Consider the following 21,753-nt stretch of genomic DNA (forward strand, 5'->3'; position numbering starts at 1 on the left):
AGGGTTTCCCCTTTGGGAATCGTGCCCAAAAAGGCCCCTGAAGAGTACCGCCTCATTCATCACTTGTCATATCCGAAAGGCAGGTCGGTGAATGATGCAATCCCCGAGGAGCAATGCACTGTACACTACACTTCTTTTGATGCAGCTGTTAGGTTGATCTGTAGCCGTGGTCATGGTGCGGAGCTGGCTAAATGTGACATTAAGTCTGCATTTCGCTTGCTCCCAGTTCATCCCCTTGATTTCGAACTTTTAGGCTTCCAATTCGAGGGGATGTTTTACATGGACAGAGCACTGCACATGGGATGGTCTGTCTCATGTTCCGCTTTTGAAAAATTTAGTACATTTTTGGAATGGGCACTAAAAGCCCAATCGGGCCTAGTGGGCGTGGCTCATTACCTAGATGATTTCCTTTTCACTGGGAAGCAAGGAAGCGGGGAGTGTTTTACCTTGCTAAGGGCATTCAGTCAGCTCATTCAGTACCTGAGGGTCCCATTGGCAGACGAAAAGACCGAAGGTCCAGCTACCAAATTGACATATCTGGGTGTCGAGATTGACATTATGAGTCAGTATTCCAGGCTGCCTCCAAGCAAAGTTGCAGGCCTGAAGGGTAAAATTCAACAGTTTATGGCACGCAAGAAAGCCACCCTGCGTGAGTTCCAGGTACTTATTGGCCACTTGAACTTTGCATGCAAGATAGTTGCACCCGGCCGTGCATTTCTGCACAGGCTATGTGATGCGATTGCTGGAGTGGCACTACCGCACCATCATATTAGGGTCATGCAATCCATCAGAGCAGATCTGTTAGTGTGGTTGCAGTTTTTGTCTAATTTCAACTGCATCTCTTTTTCGAGGCAAAAATTGATGCTAGGTGACGCCCTTCAAGTTGCCTCGGACGCCGCAGGGTCATTAGGTTTTGGAGTTATTTTCCAAGGTCATTGGTGCGCTGAAGCATGGCTGTAGCAATGGCATGCAGAGCGCATCACGGCCGATTTGACCTTTTTGGAATTTTTCCCCATCCTAGTGGCAGTTACCATCTGGGCTAAAAATTTTGCCAATTCAATGGTTCACTTCTGGTGTGACAATATGGCCACAGTGCAAGTTATTAACACTTTGACATCCAAATCTCCCAGGGTGATGGGTGCCTTGAGCCAATTTACGCTGCATTGCCTCACACATAATATTCTATTTCATGCCTTCCATATTGCTGGGCTGGACAATTCAGTGGCTGACGCTCTGTCTCGTATGCAGATGGAGCGCTTCAGGCAACTGGCACTCACCGCAGACTACCATCCGAAGCCCATGCCAGGCCATCTCTGGCTGGTTGGAATGAAGAATTAGTGAGGGGAATGGACCTGGCTTTGGCTCCCAATTCCAGAAAAAGTTATCTCAGAGCTGTCATGGAATTTAACGACTTCAGGCAATGTTACAACTTGTCTAACATTCTCCCTGTTCCTTACGAACATATGGCACAGTATTGCATTTATTGTAGGAGGAGGGGCTTGGCTCCGCATTCTATCAGGTCTAGATTAGCAGCACTGTCCTACTGGTTGAAAGCTCAAGGCTTTACTGACAGTGCCAACGATTTTCGTCTCCATAAGGTAATGGCGGGGTGGTCAAGGGAACACGGACAGCCCCGGGATGATAGGGAACCTATGACACCGGATATTTTAAAGGGTTCAAAACAAATTTGGCCCAAATTTGCAGTTCAGCTTTTGAACAATCCTTATTTCATGCAGCAGCCTTGGTGGCTTTTTTCAGGGCTCTTAGGGTCAGTGAATTGGTTGCCATGTCTAAAAACAACAATATTAAAAGGGCCCTTCTCTCTTCAGATGTCACACTGACTCCGGGTACGGTACAATTGTTGATTTGGTCATCCAAGATGGATCAAAAGGGCAGGGGAGCAATTGTCAAACTGGCTGTATGCAGCGACAAGGACCTTTGCCCCGTTGAGGCCATCTCTGCATTTTTTACAGTTAGAGGCACTGCCCCGGGGTCCTTTTTCTGCCACCAGGATGGCTCTCCATTGACTAAGTACCAATTTTGGTCAATTACCACCAAGGCCCTGAAGGTATTGGGTTTGGCCCACCTTAAATTCGTAACCCATTCTTTCCGCATTGGAGCTGCGTCTACGGCATCCCAGCTGGGTTATGCGGCTGAAAGAATCAAGTCCATTGGGAGATGGAGCTCCAGTGCTTACAAGGGGTACGTTCACTCCTCCTCATTGTAGTCGTGTTCACTCCGGGTGGAGGGCCTCATCTTCGGCCTAGTTGGACTGCAAAGTGGGCTACAGTTAGCTCGGGGGAGGCGGAGCCTAGTGCATACAAGAGGTATGTTCGCTCCCCTTCATTCCAGTTACATGTTTCTTTTCCTGTCTGTTTCAGCTTTGTTGGCACATAGATGGAGGGTCCTGATTTGCGGCCACAGCTTCGTCCACTGGGCTGAACACCAGGCGCAATGCCGGGCTGTGGCGCAGGCTGGAAAGCAAGCCAGCTGCAACAAATCACTCTGACCAAGAGGTCATGAGTCTTGTCTCTGTCTCTGTTCTATGTTATGGCATTGAATGTTTGCCTTTAGTTGTGCAATGTGATCCGCCCTGAGTCCCCTTCGGGGTGAGAAGGGCAGAATATAAATGCTGCAAATAAATAAATAAATAAATGCACTCCCTATGGCCAACACTTAGGCCTTGCTTCTGCCGCCATGATTGAATGGACAGGCAAAAGAGGCTTACAGTGGGACAGCTTAATTCCCCTGTTGCTTGGTCCTGCGAGTGGGCCTCCTCCCGAGGTCCTGGTCATTCTCCTTGGGGGAATGATTTAGGCCTTCTTCAGGGCAGGCCCTTATATTTTCAGGCTAGAGCCGATTTTATGAGGATATGGGACACATGGCCCAATACGCATATTATTTGGTCAGAGATAATCCCACGTCTAAAATGGCCCGGTGGGGGAGACGTGCGGAAGTTGGAGAGGCAAGGAAAAGAGTCAACGGGGCTATTCGTTCATCAGTTATTTCTCACAAGCTCATCACTCACGATAAGGAGCACTTTTACCGGGTAGATGGTATCCATCTGTCGGTTGAGGGTAACTTTCAGTTCCTGTTTGATTTGCAGGTAGGAATTAGAGAGGTGTTAGAGAATTTGGTGGGGGTTGGGGACTAGATAGACATCTGCCCCCAACGGTAGCGGAAAATGGATAGGGGAAAATTACAATCTAGGGTATATCTAGGGCACCATCCCCTTTGGGGTGAAGGACATAGAAAAACACTCATCTTTAACAGGTGAGGTGAAGTTTAAGGCCCTTGGAATGCCAGAAGTTTGGCCAACCGGGAATCTGGTTTTTTCGCCATTGTCAGCACAAGGGTAGGCCAGAAAAGGACTCTACCTTGGGTGGAAATTTTCCTACCAAATTTTCTATCAGAATAGAGTTAGTTTTAGTTCCAAAGTTAAATAGATAACAGTTAATAAAGTTTCCCATATTTCAACCCAATTTTATTCGTGTTGTCTCGTTATTTCGGGGATTGGCAGGCAAATAAAATAGATAGATGCCAATGTTTCTCAGTGCACATCCATTATCTGAATTGAAATGCTAGCATTTACACTGCTGACCTGCTTCCCAATCAACTCAGCTGTTCAAAGTTAAATGGTATTTAGGTATTGGTTTGAATTACAGTAGAGTCTCACTTATCCAACATAAACGGGCCGGCAGAACGTTGGATAAACGAATATGTTGGATAGTAAGGAGGGATTAAGGAAAAGCCTATTAAACATCAAATTAGGTTATGATTTTACAAATTAAGCACCAAAACATCATGTTATACAACAAAATTGACAGAAAAGGTAGTTCAATACACAGTAATGTTATGTTTTAATTACTGTATTTACGAATTTAGCACCAAAATATCACAATGTTTTGAAAACATTGACTACAAAAATGCGTTGGATAATCCAGAACGTTGGATAAGCGAGTGTTGGATAAGTGAGACTCTACTGTAAGCACAAATAAGCTTAGGTTCATACCAAAACATTATATAAGAATTCAAATTCTGAACAAACATTCTAACATATTTTCTTTAAAAAGGCTGTAATGAAGAAAGGGAGCAAAAATAAAAACAGAAGAATAAACAGAACCTAATATTAAAAGTAATGAAATCTATAAAATTATGGGTGTTCTTATCAAGTTGTCCTTAATCACAATGCAAGTTTTGTTTGTCTTACAGTCATTTCTGGTCAGAACATTTTAGCAGTTTATGTATCTTGAATTCCAAAAGAGAGCCCACAGAAGCATAAAATGATACTGCTGCAAAAGAGGCATTCAAATTATAACATAACTGTAACATGTTCCTATTGCGTAGAGCCCATACTTAGTAACGCATTTCACCATACATGAACTTCAGAAAATGTTTGTATGGTAAATGTTAAATATTTTCTTAAATGGGAAATTGGAGCAGGGAGGAACTGTGCACTCAACCTATTTGGATAGGCTAAAATAAGAAACTGAGACAAACACATTAAGGACTGGAAGATGTGTTTATTTCAGTTGGTGAATAACTGGAACATAGTTACTAAGCTAGGGACAGCAGATTTTGAATTCTGGTGATAGCAGAGTGAAGTCATTCATGCTGCTTCCAAAGAGCAACAGCACCTAGCTTTAAATTGATATAAATCAAACCAATCAATGAAAGTAAGAATAAATATATGTAGCATAGTACAAAACCTTAGTATTAATATATTACAAAAATCATAAGAAGTCTTATTGCATTTTCTAAGAATAACTGGCATCTAAAACACAACATGAGTAAATAATAAGAATTATTCAAGAACAAAATATCTGTGTTAAAAAACTACCAGAAGACTAAGATGACTACTACCATCAAAAAGCTGTACATGAGCATTTAGTAACTTATTAACAGATAACCAAATTCAAGATCAGAAGCAATTTTGTGTACAAGCCCAAAATGTCCCTTTAACCCAGGTGTGTCAAATTCATTTTCACTGAGGGCCACATCAGCCTTATGGTTGCCTTCAAAAGGTTGTTTGTAATTGTAAGACTGTGTAAATGTAACTATGTTGCCCTGGCAATGAAACCCACGCAGGCCACATAAAATGATGTGGCGGGCCACATTCGAACTGCAGGCCTTGGATATGACACCTGTGCTCTAACCCGAATAACCTTGTTTCGTATGGTTAATCAGCATATTATACAAAGACATAGAACTAGTTAACAGGGTCGAGATTGTAATGACCTATTCTTGAAAGCAGCACCCCAAAGGACTAAGTTTTACAAAATGAATCTGTGTATAGTATAAAAGAACCTGCAAGCAAAAAATTATAACTGTTATGCATCAAAACAAGAATGTCATATAAGATATTGCACAACAAAGAATGCTGAGGACAACAGGAAACTAGGAATGTAAACAGTAAATCTGTAATCAACCATGCAGCCATTAAAACAGTGAGTAGCATAAACAAGTACTTCTTGGATAATGGAGGAAGCCAGGGAGTTTCAGAAAAACATCTATTTCTGCTTTATTGACTATTCTAAAGCCTTCGACTGTGTGGATCATAATAAACTGTGGCATGTGCTTGGTTGTATGGGGATACCAACTTACCTTGTCTATTTCCTGAGAAATCTGTATAAAGACCAAGTAGCCACAGTAAGAAAAGACCACGGAACAACAGACTGGTTCAAGATTGGGAAAGGAGTACGGCAGGGCTGCATACTTTCACCCTCCCTATTCAACTTGTACGCAGAACACATCATGTGACGTGCGGGGCTTGAAGAATCCAACGGATGGAGTTTAAATTGCTGGAAGAAACATTAACAACCTTAGGTATGCAGATGATACCACTCTGATGGCCGAAAGTGAGGAAGAGCTGAGGAGCCTTATCACCAAGGTGAAAGAAGAAAGTGCAAAAGCTGGGTTGCAGTTAAACATCAAGAAAACCAAGATGATGGCAACGAGACTGATTGATAACTGGCAAATAGAGGGAGAAACGTGGAGGCAGTGACAGACTTTATATTTCTAGGCGCGAAGATCACTGCAGATGCAGACTGCAGCCAGGAAATTAGAAGATGTTTGCTTCTTGGGAGGAGAGCAATGGCCAACCTCGATAAAATAGTGAAAAGCAAAGACATCACACTGGCAACGAAGGTCCGCATAGTTAAAGCAATGGTATTCCCCATAGTAACCTATGGATGCGAGAGCTGGACCATAAGGAAGGCTGAGCGAAGAAAGATAGTCGCTTTTGAACTTTGGTGCTGGAGGAAATCCTGAGTATGCCTTGGACCGCAAGAAGATCCAACCAGTCCATCCTCCAGGAAATAATGCCCGGCTGCTCACTGGAGGGAAGGATATTAGAGGCAAAGATGGATATTAGAGGCCACATTAGAAGGATATTAGAGGCCACATCATGAGAAGACAGGAAAGCTTGGAAAAGATCATGATGCTGGGGAAAATGGAAGGAAAAAGAGAGGCCAACCAAGGGCAAGATGGATGGATGGTATCCTTGAAGAGATTGGCTTGACGTTAAAGGAACTGGGGGTGGCAACGGCCAACAGGGAGCTCTGGCGTGGACTGGTCCATGAGGTCATGAATAGTCGGAAACGACTAAGTGATTGAACAACAACAACAAAAATATAAACAAGAAAGGAAAAATACTTCTGTAGCAAAAGTATATTCAAGAAGTCTATTTGGCATAAACAAAGTGGTACTGGCACTTGATACTCAGACAAGTCATTTGTCTAAAAATAAACCTTATAGCCTAGCAATGGCATTTGTCTGTAACCCTCACTGTTCCAGGAGGAAAATAAGTTACTAAAAGGCACATAATCATCACTTACATCTGTCTTACTTGAGTAGAATGTTATTTCTCAGGTAATTTATAGATAGCAGGTCCCAAAAGAGTGTCATACTCTAATAAAAGTGACATTTCTTAGTAGTAATTTGATGTTAGATAATGACATCTTTAATATGAACTTTCATCCTTAGGATAGTCTTTTACACTTTAAAACATGCAAGTACTAAGAAAGCTTACAGTGAAATGGGAAGGAAAAACTACTCTAAGGCTGCAGCCCTATAAACTTCTGCTTTACTGAATCCACTATAGGGCTTACTTCTGAGCGGAATTTTTTTGAATTGTGCTAAAAATCACAAATTTCACTATTTCACTCATAAATTAGTATTGATAGGGCAATTGCTTTGGATTTGTGTTTGGAGCCCCTGGCTACTAATCTCAGTTGATGACTTTGAGTCCCGTCCTCACAGAATAAAAAAGTTATAGGGCTAAAACATGCACATTCCTAAATATTTCAATGGAAGAGCTTGAAATTCCTAGAGAGGGGTGAAAACAATAGCATTTAAAATATGTCTTTTTCACTTTCACAAGGTTCTGTGCCCCTAAATCCAGCGAATGTGGAGGGCTGGCTGTATATTATTTATTTGTTTAGTCATTGAGTTTAGATTCTAATTTTCTCTCAAAATGAGATCTAAGAAAACTTTAAGAAGACTGGAATTCCATCTGAAGTAAATGGGAGTTTAATTGTTCTCACCAACAAACACAGTGTTAGAACCATACTAAATTAGCTGTGCTTCAATGCCATTGTAGTAAGAAAAGGTAGCCCTCAGATATTGTTGGGACTCATTCTCATTAGCCCAGGTCCTGTGAGTCTGGCCAACAGTCCAGGGAGTTTAATGTTTCCACTGTGGGTCTAATGACATCTAAAGACCCACAGATTTCCCAATATCTTGGAAGTATTGCTGCATTTTCTAATGAATCAGGTAATCCCATCATTTGCCCACAATACAATGGATCACATTTAATCATTTTGGCTTCTAGTGAGAGCTAAAGCTGGATTTTCTCTCAGAACCATTTATTGCTCTTTTTTGTCATTCACGGTCTTCATTTTCTCAGATTTTTAATTTTATTGTATACAAGTGACAAGCAAAAACAAAAATCACGATAACTAGTAAAACAGATGCATTACATCATTTCCCTCCTTCCTCTCACCCGTGAACCCACCACTTATGACTTCCACAGTATTCATTGAACTCTCTTTTAACAACTATTCTCTTCCTATCAGCTTTCTTCATTGTCCAGATTTCACAACCATAACACAGAAACAGAACGTTAGTTATTGATTTTAACACAACAGTTTGATATATAACAACACAAACATCAAGATAATTTATGCAGTATTATTTCCTATGTCTGTGTATAAAGGCTGAGGAAGCTGATAGTCAGAGAACCAACTCATTTGAAATGTGGTGCTGGAAAAGAATTATACAGATACCATGAATAATAAAAAAGATAACAAAAATGTAAATCAAGCTGAAATTCTCACTAAGTGACTAAATTGAGGCTTTTGTAGTACTGTGGACCTATGATAAGATGACATGATATAAAAATAAGATCTGGTGGAAGTGGAAAATAGTAAAGAAAACATACATTAAAAATGAATTGACTCTGTATAGGAAGGCACAGCCCTGCACTTACAAGCCTGCACTACCATTCTTGCTATCCTATAGACTAGTGGGTATACACAGTTGAGACTATTTAATGCTCATTAGGCATCCGGTTGTAGCTGTTCTTAGAAGCTAAGCATGGTCCAGCTAGTTAGTCCTAGGATATAATACCATCAGGTGCTAAAGGATATATTTCAAAATTACTAACTGGCAAAACCACATCTCTGTTGTGGTTCAGTCTGGTGATGATGAAAGGGGATTTGGGGAACAGCAGTTTGTTCCAGGAAATGTGGAGCCGTAGTTTGTCCCAGGGAATGTTGTTGACTCAGAAAGGCAGGTGGATTCGGGAGCTGAGGATGGTTTGGGAAAACAGACAGAAGGGAATGTGGAAAGTTCTCAGTTGAGCAAAGATAAGGATGACCTTCTACAGGAGTCTGAAAATTGTCAACAGACCTCAGTTGGTAGTGAGGGGGATGAATGCTTGTTAGACAGAGATTCCAGATTAAAGTTGAATCAGGCCTCCGTCGCAGTGTGAGAATTGCAGGCAGATGCAGAAAAACAAGAGTACACAGGAATGTGTTTATGTCTTGCAAGGAGATGTAATAAAAGAGATGTAATTTAGGAAAGATTCCAGTCAGAGCAACCTTGTTTTTGGAGAATCAACTCTTGCCTTGTTTTCGGTTCAAGCCATGTCTCATGCCTATAATCTGTGGTTGGATTACTTTTGAAGCTCATGTATTCATGTTACCTTGGATTTACTGTGCTATTTTTGGGATTTTGGACTAATATCTACAAAATCATTGAACTGTGTTTAAGGATTCCACCTGCAATTGGTTTTTACTTATTTTTCTGCTTTTTAATAAGTTTTGCTATCTTTCTTCAATAAACTGAAAAAACTCAAGCCTGCTGTGGTGGAGTTTGTGTGTTGGAGCAAGGTGAACCAGTGCTAAGGTGTGACAATCTGAGTATTCCTTGCATAAGAAAACTTTATGGAATTCATGGAATCTCCATCATTTGATAGACAATCCTGGGTTTCCAGGATATTATAACAAATTTGGAGATGGGGTTAAAGCAACCCAATAGTGTAGTTTGTATTTTTACTTCCATGTAAGATCCTGTATACACAAACCAGACAAAGTAAACCAATGCTGAGTTTCATTTATTTCACTCAGTAGGGGAGCAGAGTACTGAAATCAAGGAGATGTTTAAAGTACTAAATTTGGGTCGGATCGTGCAAATATACATGCCAATGTAGGTGGAAGATCACTGTAAGTGTCAGCATCCAATCATAGAATCAGAATGTTGGAAGAATAGTTCCTTGTCTGAATCATCCTTGTCTCCAGAAGGTTGGGTGGGCAACATCTAGTACTAAATCAAGAAAGCCCTTATGTTTAAAAATTGAATGGAGGATCTAAATACTTAATTTTTTCTAAAATTCTAATATAAAGTTACAGTTATACAAGAATTGTGAAGGAAGGAAGCGCTGCCAACTATGTTGGACATTTCATATAAGCTTGCTGGTAGCATAGCCAATCTGATCTTCAAACAAACTTCTTTTAAAAGACAGAACACCATTTTTTTTACATTAATTCACTCCTTTCTTTCTAGCAATAATTCGTCTATAATACTTTAAAGCTTTTAACACCATTTGGGAAGCCAGCGGTATTAAAAAAGAATAAAGAGGCCATACTGTAGAAATTACCCAAGTTGCTTTTATAATGGTACCCAACCTTCCAGCCTAGCTAGTTAAGAGAAGGATTTCCATACTCTGCCAGTGTGCGATACAGTGGCAACTTTAAATGTTTTTTTTAATGTACTTCCTGCCTTTGATATCAAGAAGCCATGTGTTCAAATATACGCTCACATGTTCAACTATCTGAAAGCCTCAATTTGTAGGAAGAAGAAGAAAAGCAACGCTGGGGGACACTTGTACAAAGGGTGTTTACGCCACTGAAGTTCCTTTGAAATGGAAAGACACGGCATGAAGACGCTTTGCAACTATGGCACGGCCTTACCAGTACCAGTGAGGAGCTCATCTTCAATGTAGTGGCGAACGTAGGTGGCAAAACTGTAATTTTCCTCTTTTTTTAAACTATTTTTTCTTCTTTTATTTTTGAAATCCTCATCTAAGTGGCAGTTTCTTGTACTATAGTGACTCCTGCTGGGAGAGTTAAGTTGAAGTAGCTGAAGGTCTCTTACAGATATATCAACTCCCGGCCAGTATAAAGATGTCCTAAACGCAGGAGATGGAGTTAAACTGTTCCCCTACCTTGGATGCAATGGCTTCTTTCATCACTAAGAACAAACCCCTAGGTTTTACAATTGAGACTGAGAAACTAGTACAGTACTTGTACAATTTTTGATCTACAGCATCACGACGTGAAGCTGCAACAATTAGATGTAAAGGGTCCATTCATGGGGAATAACATCACTTTGACCCTTTGTGTTAGCTCCTACTGCTAATCTTTCCATACGCGTGAACTTACTTTCAATTTGAAGAAGATGAAAAAGTCTTTTGCAAAACCCAATACTGTTTTCTGATCTATGTACCTGAATGTAGAAATGTAGTCTTACCTCGTTTTTTTCTACTACAAGCCAAGCTACTTGTAATCCTTCCAAGCCTTTAAAGGGCACCTCCCTTGTTAGCATCTCCCAGAGAACCTGGAACAGGGAGAGAAAAAGCATTTTTATTTCTGTACTTTGTATTTTAAATACATCATTAAATCTTGATAAAGCATTATCTGTTTCCAATTACCAGACAACCAGAGGCCATTTGCAGGAATCTGGATATATGTTTGTGTCTATCACTAAATTCAACTTTAATATTTCTAATTTTTTATTAGAAAGCCTGATTTAATAATTATTAAGAGAGACGTGGGGGCTGTTTTTCGTGAAATATGCAAAACTACAGTCTTCGTCTCTTGTTTCTCAGTTCTTCTATCTAATGGTTGACAAGAGTCAACTAGTGGATTTCTTCTCTACAAACTCGAAGAGAAAATATTATTGCAAGCTTAATCTCTATTGTACAAAATTGTACTATTTCTTCAGAGGTAATCTCAAGTATTGAAAGACTGTTACATCCATTTATTTTTGTAAGAAAAATGGTTATGAGCAGCTTTAGGAGAGCTGTGAAAATGGCTTCAGTGTTCCTATATTAATCCAAATGGCATAGCAATATTTTCTGTTTAACTAGAAAGAATCTGGTTGCTCAAATACGACAAGATCATTCTGCTTACAACTTTGATTTGTAGGTTACAAATGTAGTTCAGACAATTAGTAAAAGTACGTTACTTTTTTTAGCAGATACTGTCCATGCATAAAGGAGAGGTATTTCTAATGGTTAAATGGAATTTAATTAAAAGGATGGAGCTGTGCCAAGAAAATTGTTGTTGAGGCATTATCCTGTAGTTATAGAATGATGATAAAAGTTTAAAACTTTCAAGCACAACTGCACCAATATTAATAGGGACAAGATCTATCTTTTAAAAAAGACTTATGTCATGGACACTGTTGTCTGGTAAATGGAGAAAATACCTTTGTTTGTTATTCTAACAACTTTCATTATCTAATTGGTCAATATCATGACAATGATATCACAGAATACGAAAGAATTCTCAGCATTTATCAAGAATGCAGTAGCCTATATTTGACTAATAATATCAAAATGAGTCCCTACTGTAGAAAACATTTGGACAATACTAACTCTTGTATCTTGACTTAGGAGACCCGCCTGAAATACTTTTTAACTCAAATCAGAGCTATGCTGTCAGTACAGGTCATGCTGGTCTACCTTTGTTCTCTCACCCTCCTTTTTTATTCTGTGATGAATATGATTACCCAATGTGCTTTGGTATAGGTATGTGTTGTTTTTATTGTCTTCATAGGATAATCTTTTTTGCAAGCTCCTGCAAAGTTTGGCTCTAATTCAACAGCAGTTGGAAGCAAAATAAAAATAAAATCAATAAAAAAATAAAATCAATTCATTAGCCACAACAGTAGTTGAAATCTTGTAGAAAAACTAGTGAGCTAGACTAAACTTCTGTGAATACAAATTTCTTTTTCAAAAACGGGCCCTCTGCAGATATTTGGTGAAGAAAACTGCCATCTTGTATGGGGGCATTAGAGACTCCCACAGGCCTGGGAGCTGGTGCTTTCCAAGTACACAATGGCCATAATTTGCAGGGTGTGGAAATCTTAGGTGTCCATCTGATTCAGTTACCAACTCTACATAACAAAATATTTAGCAGAGTTGTGCAGTGGTTTTAAAACTTAGATTAAACAAACAATAGCATATCTTATCCACTCTACAAGTAGGATTTTATATCTAAAATAACATGTTGAGTGCTATTACTCAGTTTAATGATGCATTTTTGCTGGATCTACACTTCCCAAGCTACATTTATTACATAAATTCTCTAAGAGTGATACACACACACACACACACACACACGTATTACTGAAAGACATCCTACTGAACTGATATTTAAACTGAGTACACTATAACTATTATTCCACAATAACTTCCATTATAAATATTTTCCTCCTAATGTAGAACGACTTCCCTAGTCATGAAAGAATGTGTGTGGTGCAAACAAGTACCATCTTTGTTTAGAATGTTTTAAAAATAATTACGTGGAGCGTAAACATAGACCCAGAATTTGTCACGTTCTACCAGCTATATGTCAGTGAAAGACCTTGATCACAAACTCATTTACTTACAAGGGATTTTAATTCATTTAAGTAAGAATCATAACCAAAGTAGAATACAGTGCAAGTTTAACCCTATTTACTCAGAAGTATATCTAATTGTTTACATGGAATTAGCATTATTAAGGGTTTTTGCCTTATGAAGTCATTTGCCCAATCTAAAAAGACAGGTGAACCATAAAAGAAAAGACAAATGCTTTGCAACAATCTATACCATTCTTCCTAATGACTCTTCCCAATGAAGAGTCAAGTTCAGCTTGATCAAAGAAAAACTTGGAGCTACGGGTTAACAACATTGCATTGTATCATGGTGGGAAAATGCATTCTTCCCCTTTGCAATGTAAATATAAGATAGAAAACAATATTATTGTTCAATGAATATAGTCCACTCTGGCAGGGAAAACCCAGAGAAAAAAATAATTAGAAGAAAGACCATGGATTTTGCCAACAGAATGCCATTTTCAATATCTTACTAGTTTACATTTGAAAAGGATTCTGCTCTTTGTTATCAGAATTTCAGCTGCACTTCAGCTGATGAAAAGCAGATGTCTATCTAGCACAAAAGCCACCTGGAAGTGCTCTAGACTGTGACACTAGGCTGTTCAAAACTTGTATTTCTGGATGCTATTGTTTTAAATGGAAAATAGTCACATTTTGATGGATTAGATCTTTATCTTCAAAACACATTTTAACCTAAAGGTTTGTATTAGGAGAAGTTGAAGATGAAATCTTAACTCAAGCCAATGGTTAGAGAATCAAAACACATACACTTCAGTTTCTTAAAGCAACTATCTATCTAGCTTAGAAATTAGAACGTGAAGATGTATTCCATTATTCAGTTGTAAATATTCATTCAGGTACCAATGCCTGAAATTTTCATGCCCAGAGGAAATGTGGTGTAAGCAATGATTCTGTTTACAAGTTTCATGTTCTCTAAGTTTTCTGAATACCTCAAACGTAACATTTTTAAAAAGTTTAGAGTGTTTCTTATTCCTAAACATCCCTCTACTCAGATGAGAGTACTCTCCAAAAACAATTGCTGGCTCTAGACAATGGTTCCCAACCTTTGGTCCTCCAGGTATTTTAGACTTCAGCTTCCACAATTCCTAACAGCTAGTAAACTGGCTAGGATTTCTGGGAGCTGGAGTGCAAAACATCTAGAGGACCAAAGGCTGGAAACCACTGGTCTAGACTAATACTATCTTACACATGCTTACCTAGGAATCAATCCCACTGAATGCATTGGAGATAATTTCTTAGTAGTTACATAAAGGTCTGTGCTGTAAATTAGTAGTTTAGTAGCACTTTGGTCCCACTGATTAGAGCTGAACAACCGTTAATTTAATTTGTATAGAAACAAGAATCTTTTAATACTTAAATGGCCCCAGTGAGACAGATTAATAGAAAAACATATCTGATTTGGAGCTTTGTGGCTGGGTGGCAAATGTACAATAGGGAATGTGAACAGTGCTTTCTAGTTGCTGTGGTCTAATTCCCACTATTCCAGGTTTGGGCCTTGGTAGCTGGAACTAAAAGAATATATCATTCAAAACATTTGCAAACCCCAGTCAATGGACTGGGAAATGGAATCCATTCACATAGTGAATAGAAATTCCCATGTTCATTTCTATGTATACTCTATGTCTGCCCTAATATGTGAGGTGTGTGTGTGTGTGTGTGTTTTCTGTCTGTATTTTTTCGTAAAATTTGTATGTCTAAATATACTTTGTTTCATAGTACAGTTTTCAAGCATATTTCATCCTAAACGATGCAAACCGACTGGATATGATTCTTTTAGGTAGAACCTCAATCCTAGAATAATACCATAAAACTGAAATAAAATGACTCAAAATTGGTATTTGTATGAACGAAACACCAGGAGTTTCAGCTTCCACATTATCTGCTGATTTCAGTCGGAGTGATAAATAGTAAGCAGTGAATAGAATTCACAGGATACAAACACAGAAGTCAGTGCATGGTTGAGTTAAGAACCATCAGAGATTTTGGAGAAGTGCAAAATCTGAAGGATATACAAATCTGTAACCTGCACATTAGACTGAGGGATGTGGATCAGGTCAGGTTGTATTGGAATTTGGAAAGAATACAAGCATACTTGGTGATAATGTAGGTAGGGAGAAAATTTTAAATAGGTCACATTGATAGAAAAACAACAACAGGACAACATATATCACATGACATGTGGGGAAAATGGAAAAAATGGAGAAGGGCAGTGAAAATTGAGTATGTACAGTAGAGTCTTACTTATCCAACGTAAATGGGCCGGCAGAATGTTGGATAAGTGAATATGTTGGATAATAAGGAGAGATTAAGGAAAAGCCTATTAAACATCAAATTAGGTTATGATTTTACAAATTAAGCACTAAAACATCATGTTATACAACAAATTTGACAGAAAAAGTAGTTCAATATGCAGTAATGTTATGTAATTACTGTATTTATGAATTTAGCACTAAAATATCATGATGTATTGAAAACATTGACTACAAAAATCCAGAACGTTGGATAAGCGAGTGTTGGATAAGTGAGACTCTACTGTATATATATATGTCAGCAATAGAGCATGTGGGAATATACACGTGCCATAAGTCTTTCAGAGGAAAAACAATACATGGATTTTCCATGAACAAGCACTTTCCATTTAAATTATTCTGCTTTATCCGGGATTGTTTAAACTGTTTATATTGTTTTATTTCTACATCATTATAAGATCTCATGAATAGAAGTGAGGCTGAATGCACAAGTTAGGCAGTACTGAGTGGGATATATGCATACTTAAATAAATCACCTTTGCATTTGTGATGCAATTTTGAACATGCAGCCCATCTGGACCTGGTCTAACCAGACTTGACTTTCTCAAGAACGATGTGTCAGCTTGGTTTGGTAGGCCATGAAGAAACAGGCTACTCACCACTCCATATGAATATGTGTCACATGTTTCTGACACTGGGAGACTCTGAATGACTTCGGGGGCCATCCAAGGAAAGGTACCCACAAGAGACATATGGGTTGTGTGGGAATGAAACCTTGAAGCACCAAAATCACAGATCTAGACAAGGAAGCAAACAAAAAGAGGGTAAGCATCACTGTTCATTTTTAAAGAATAAGATATGAAACAGTATCTAACTGTGAATACTCTATATATGGGAGAATAATCCTACCTTTAATACTCCATCTCCAGCTATAACCACTAAAATGACATAAAAAGAAGGAATTACATTACAACTATGAGCAAAACAATTACATTCCTTAAGAATCTAAAGCAGTTGTGAGAAACATCTGGCTCTCCTGAGTTAGAACATTAAATGGTATGCTGGGAGCTGCCATCCAGTAACATCTGGGGCTGCATGATTCCTGCTTCTACCCCAAAGTCTGGTGACACTGGGAATATTAAAAAAGAATACCAAACAGCTTTAAAAGAAAAAAAAACAAGCTCAGACAGAGATAATTAAGTCACTGGAATGATCAAAGAAAGACCAAAGCACATTGGACATTTTAGTTTAGGAAAACAATACAATGAAGGTAGAAGATACATTTGAGTGACGAGGGATTTATCTTTCCCTATCTCTTTCTGATCTCTTTCAGTTTAAATGGGGAAAACAGCTAAGGTCAGGGAAACTAAATCTGGGAAGGGCAAAAATGGTATTTAGATTCTCCCAACTTGCTTTAATCTATAACTAATCTAATCTAATCAAAGTGAGTCCTATCATTTTTTTTGTTGAGGCCTTTGAATCACTGCCCACAATTCTATTCCTTATATTACCTAATAGCAATTAATTATTCTCTAATACAGATTCTATGTGGAAGTGTATTATGATTTTGACTGTTATAACCTAGGAGCCAGGAAAACCATTGACATGAATATTCAGATGTTTCTCAGAATAACTTCACAAAAGAGCAAATTGCAAGAAAACCAAAAGCTACAAGAATTCTTCCCTCAAGGACAAACTGAATTAATGGCAAAGGTGTTTGGAATATGTTTCCAGCTTCACTTAGCTGCTCGTAGAGTTGTATCTCTAGTTACAGTATCAACACTGTGTACCATAAGAAAAACAAATCCAAAGGAGAGCAGGTACATTCATGCAAAATTACCATTTCGGGACTTCAGATCTCTGTGGATTACTTTCACTGGAGCTTCCATATGCAAATAATGCATTCCTAAAAGGAAGTAAGCAATGACTTTTTAAAAAAAGAGAAAGCTTTTGTTGTAGCGTTAGCACCCACTAGCAGTAGTTTGTTTACAAAATGAATACTAACAAAATGAACATTCCTGAACTGGTTCACAGTCCATTGATGTCAATGGGATGGAGCATGCTTAAACACTGGACAAACAGAGGTGGCCTTGATCCAGCCCTCCTGTCTGTAAAAGCCTTTCTCCCTTTTTCATTCCTTTGTTCTTATGAAAAGGAACCTCAACGCTTCTTGGGAACTTCCTATAGCGTACATCTCTGAACTACCTTTTCATACAAAAGAATTAGGATCTGCTGTGTGCTGTTAGCACTGCTGAATCAAGTTTCAGTGTCAATTTCTACACTAATCTCATTATGTACAGGTGTAATGGTTTTTGGTTAAGTAGAAGGAGACACATTGCACTCAAATACAGTAGAGTCTTGGTTATCCAACCTTTGCTTATCCAACGTTCTCTATTATCCAATGCAGTCTGCATTCCACCCGGATCCACAGTTGTTTCTCTCGGCAGCAACGCACAGCAGGCCGACACACACAACAACAACACAAATGCAGTCACACTTCCAAACAAGTGGCAGACTTGTTGTAAAACATGATGTTTTGGTGCTTGATTTGTAAAATCATAACGTAATTTGACGTTTAATAGGCTTTTCCTTAATCCCTCCTTATTATCCAACATTTTCACTTATTTGCCAGCCTGTTTATGTTGGATAAATGAGACTCTACTGTATTTAAAAAATGTGCTGGTCCATTCACTCAATACTTCCTTCTCCAGTAAGGGTAATGGAATTTGTGTTCTAAACAAATGTCTTCCCAATTCAAGTTCTGTAAATTAAACTATTTGGGAAAGATAAACAAATAGCATTAGAGAATGTGAACAGTCTTCAGCTTTGTGTTTATTCTTCTTTCAAAATTTCTTGATGCATGCATCAGTATCCATTTGAAAAAGGGGAGAGCTAGGCATAGCCCAAATGAAGCAAGTTTTTTTAAGGGAACAAAAATTAACTATCCAATCTGATAACTCTGTCAAGATAATGAACTTGAAATTAAGATAATTTAGTCCTCTTGACTGTAATAAAACGAAAGTAGCTTGAATCTAACTACTTCACATCTTAAATTGGCTGTTACATGGATGCCATGCCCCTAAGTAGAAATATGATCAGGTTTCTTGTTATACAAGATGTACAAGTTGCTCAAATGGCTAAACACTGCTTGCATCCTTTGCTAGGATTATAACACAAACAAAATAAAAATATGCACTGCAAAGGAGTATATAGTAGGGAAGAGCACTTAGAGATCTAAATGCCATATTTTTAGATATGGAGCAAATAGCTTCAGGAAGACATGGATCAGAAAAAAAAATTATGTCTGTCTTCCAGGGATTTCTTTCTGGGCTCAGTTGAAAGTATTGGTCTTTTAAATGCCCTCAATCGAGAAGATTCAGGATACCACAGGAATCTTCTTTTCCTCTTTGGCAGCTAGTGTTTTAAGATCTGCGTAGCAAACAGTACTATTGCAAAGGCATCATCAGGAGAGATAAGAAAGACGGACTTCTCAGTGTCTGGATTTAAATAGTGGAATTCATTGTCAAATAATATGAGATTGGCACTGCCTCTGAAAACTGCCTGCTATATATTTAGACAGGTAGTTTCTGTATAAATTCAATTCATTCTTCTTGGACTCTATATGCATTGTTATTCTGTGATTATATCATCTATAATTTTGTAATTATATTATGTAATCTGATCGCATTTTATAGTCTTTTAATTGTTAAATTCTCTCCAATTTGTTGAAGTACTAGAGGGTCATGATATAAGCTTTTCCATAAATAAAGCAATAATAATAGAGGGGCAGGAATTAAATGCTCTTTCCAACAATATCAGTACTACAAAATGGGATACCGTTGTCCAATAGTTGTTTTTAAGGGGAAATATGAATGTTGGGAAATCTGCTTCTATCTTACATTGCACATTCATTTCCTCTCTGCATAGTTTCCATTTTCTATCTAAATATAATATAATAATTTTCCACAAGAAATCACATTGCTCATATATAAAATTAAAATATTTCATATTTTATTTTGTTATAATTTGAAGAATTATAACAAGATATACATCCAATCTTCCCTCAAAGTTATCTGCCCTGGAATAACCATTCTGAAGGGAGATATTTTAATACTTACAATAAACACCACTATAAAAGAGAATTATTGCAAAGAATTGTTTTCTAAATATGGTTAATTACACACAGATATGGAAAATATGTTAATGAAATATTTTGTTCTGTAAGAGGGAGGGCAACCACTTACACAAAACAAGAAAAATAATTATGATAACCACTGGTCTCATATATTTTTGACGAGTTTTTTTCCAAATACTGACTAGGGTCATTAAAGTTCATTTAGTGATTCAAGATTTACTAGTATGTCATGATAGGAGTTTTTATTGAAGGTAAATCATTTTGTTAGCATGAGAGAATGTCAACAATTCAGACTGGAAGAGATAAACAAGTGGCAAGCATTAAAGTCTGTGAACAAGTCAGACTGAGGGCTAAGAACAGTTCTTCTCAATTGGATGTGGGCCAGAAATGAATTCTAATGGTATATGATATGCTGATGGTATATTATATACTCTTTGATCATAAAAGCATGTATTGAGGAATCTCACCTTTAGCTATATCAGTTGCCCAAGTCATTATATGATCCATGTCCATCTCTTCACTCCTGTTGCTATTAATGTAGTCATACAGTGATCCAGCAGAAGCATATTCTGTTAAGCAATAGAACAAATATTTTTAAATGGCTGTTTCCATTGATGGATAGGTGTACAGAAGCCATCCTAACGTTCTGAATCAGTAGGATTCACACTTCATATACTACTGGAAAAAAAATGGTTTGTATGGATTATATATCCCACAATCTCTTAGCATTACCTATGCTAGTTGGGTTTCCAGGAAAACAAATCTAAAACACATGGAAGGCCAACAGTTGTTTTTCTGATCACCAGATAAACAGAGTTCAAGAACATTAATTTTAAGCAAAAGATTATGCTATATATTTATTTACTTATTTAGAGGGCAAACACACTCACATTTAGAATAGGTCTACTGGTAATTATGTTAGATATTACTGATTTCAGTCCCTTCAGTTTTGATGGATAAAACTTAAGCTAGGACCATCCAATTCTTTATATATATATATATGTAATGTGGCGTTTTATGGAGTAAACAGCAAAACAACTGAACCTAATCACACCAAATTTGGCCACAAAAGACATAGTCATTCAAGCTATGTTTTTCAATTAAAAATTCTAGAAAAATAAAGTCCAAATTAGAGGACAAGGAAGAGCCACTGTCATGCCACCAGAAGGCTCTCACCTGCTGCCCTGTCCCTTTAAGGTTCTAAGGGGGCGGAGCTTAGCCTCAGCTCCTGCCAGCTTCCAAATGGCAGTTATTTTTGCCAGTTAGGATTTGTCAGTTAGTGTAGCCCTGGAGAAAGCATAGGAAGCTAGAAGGAGCACAGAAATTCACGTCACGTCGGATCTGTATTAACTGAAGTCATGTCTGAACTGTATTAATTCAAGTCACATCAAAATTGTATTCAAATTAGATTAAAAAGCTATATAAGACAGTGATACATAAAGTCATGTCAACATTGTATTAATGTCAGTGCAAAGATATGTAGAATCCAGTCATGTCAGGACTTTATACTGTGTGGCAATAACCATCCAGAACTGAATAAACTTCAAAGATTTCCTTTCCTCACAGAGACTTTTGATTTCCCAAATACAGTCTCCGATCTGTCCTTTGTGCTAGGATGCCTTCCAGTTCATTTAGTTAAGCCCCTTTAGGCCCCGTCCCCACACTACCTATAAAATACTGATTTTCTGATTTGAACCGGATTATATGGCAGTGTAGACTCAAGGCCCTTCCACACAGCTATATAACCCTGAATGCCAAGGCACATAATCCACAGTATTGGTTTTGAACTGGATTATCTTGAGTCCACACTGCCATATAATCCAGTTCAATGTGGATTTTATATAGTTATGTAGAAGGAGCCTCATATAATCCAGTTCTAAGCAGATAATATAAGATTAAAAATATAATATATAAAATTGCTGTGGTATAATAAAACAGAACATTTAAAAACTCTAAAATCAGGACAGCAAATAAAGAACAACACTCAGAAGACAGGGGAATTCCAGACAGGAAATAATCAGAGTCAGCTAACACCTCCCAACAAATGATTCCCCCAGGCAGGAAGCACCCAAGCTTTGAAGCTGCAAGGCCATTAAATGCTAATCAAGGTGACTAATTGTAGCATTCATACTTGCCGCACCAAGACTATTAATTGCCATTCAACCTGGGCAACCAAGGATTCCA

General features: G+C 38.0%; 1 protein-coding gene across 2 annotated transcripts in view; it reads right to left on the bottom strand.

Annotated features, from left to right (window-relative positions):
• Positions 1-21,753, bottom strand: part of map3k20 (mitogen-activated protein kinase kinase kinase 20) — a 160,097-nt gene that overhangs the window by 88,817 nt on the left and 49,527 nt on the right. For both annotated transcript variants that reach the window (XM_008118119.3, XM_008118121.3), the window contains exons 4-8: positions 20,037-20,138; positions 17,275-17,340; positions 16,344-16,372; positions 16,094-16,231; positions 11,032-11,118 (exon numbers count right to left, since the gene is read on the bottom strand). In XM_008118119.3, the coding sequence (XP_008116326.2) occupies positions 11,032-11,118; positions 16,094-16,231; positions 16,344-16,372; positions 17,275-17,340; positions 20,037-20,138 (422 nt within the window). The remainder of the gene's footprint in view (positions 1-11,031; positions 11,119-16,093; positions 16,232-16,343; positions 16,373-17,274; positions 17,341-20,036; positions 20,139-21,753) is intronic.

The sequence above is a fragment of the Anolis carolinensis genome, chromosome 1 (genome assembly GCF_035594765.1).
Source record: "Anolis carolinensis isolate JA03-04 chromosome 1, rAnoCar3.1.pri, whole genome shotgun sequence".
NCBI classification, from domain to species: Eukaryota; Metazoa; Chordata; class Lepidosauria; order Squamata; family Dactyloidae; genus Anolis; species Anolis carolinensis.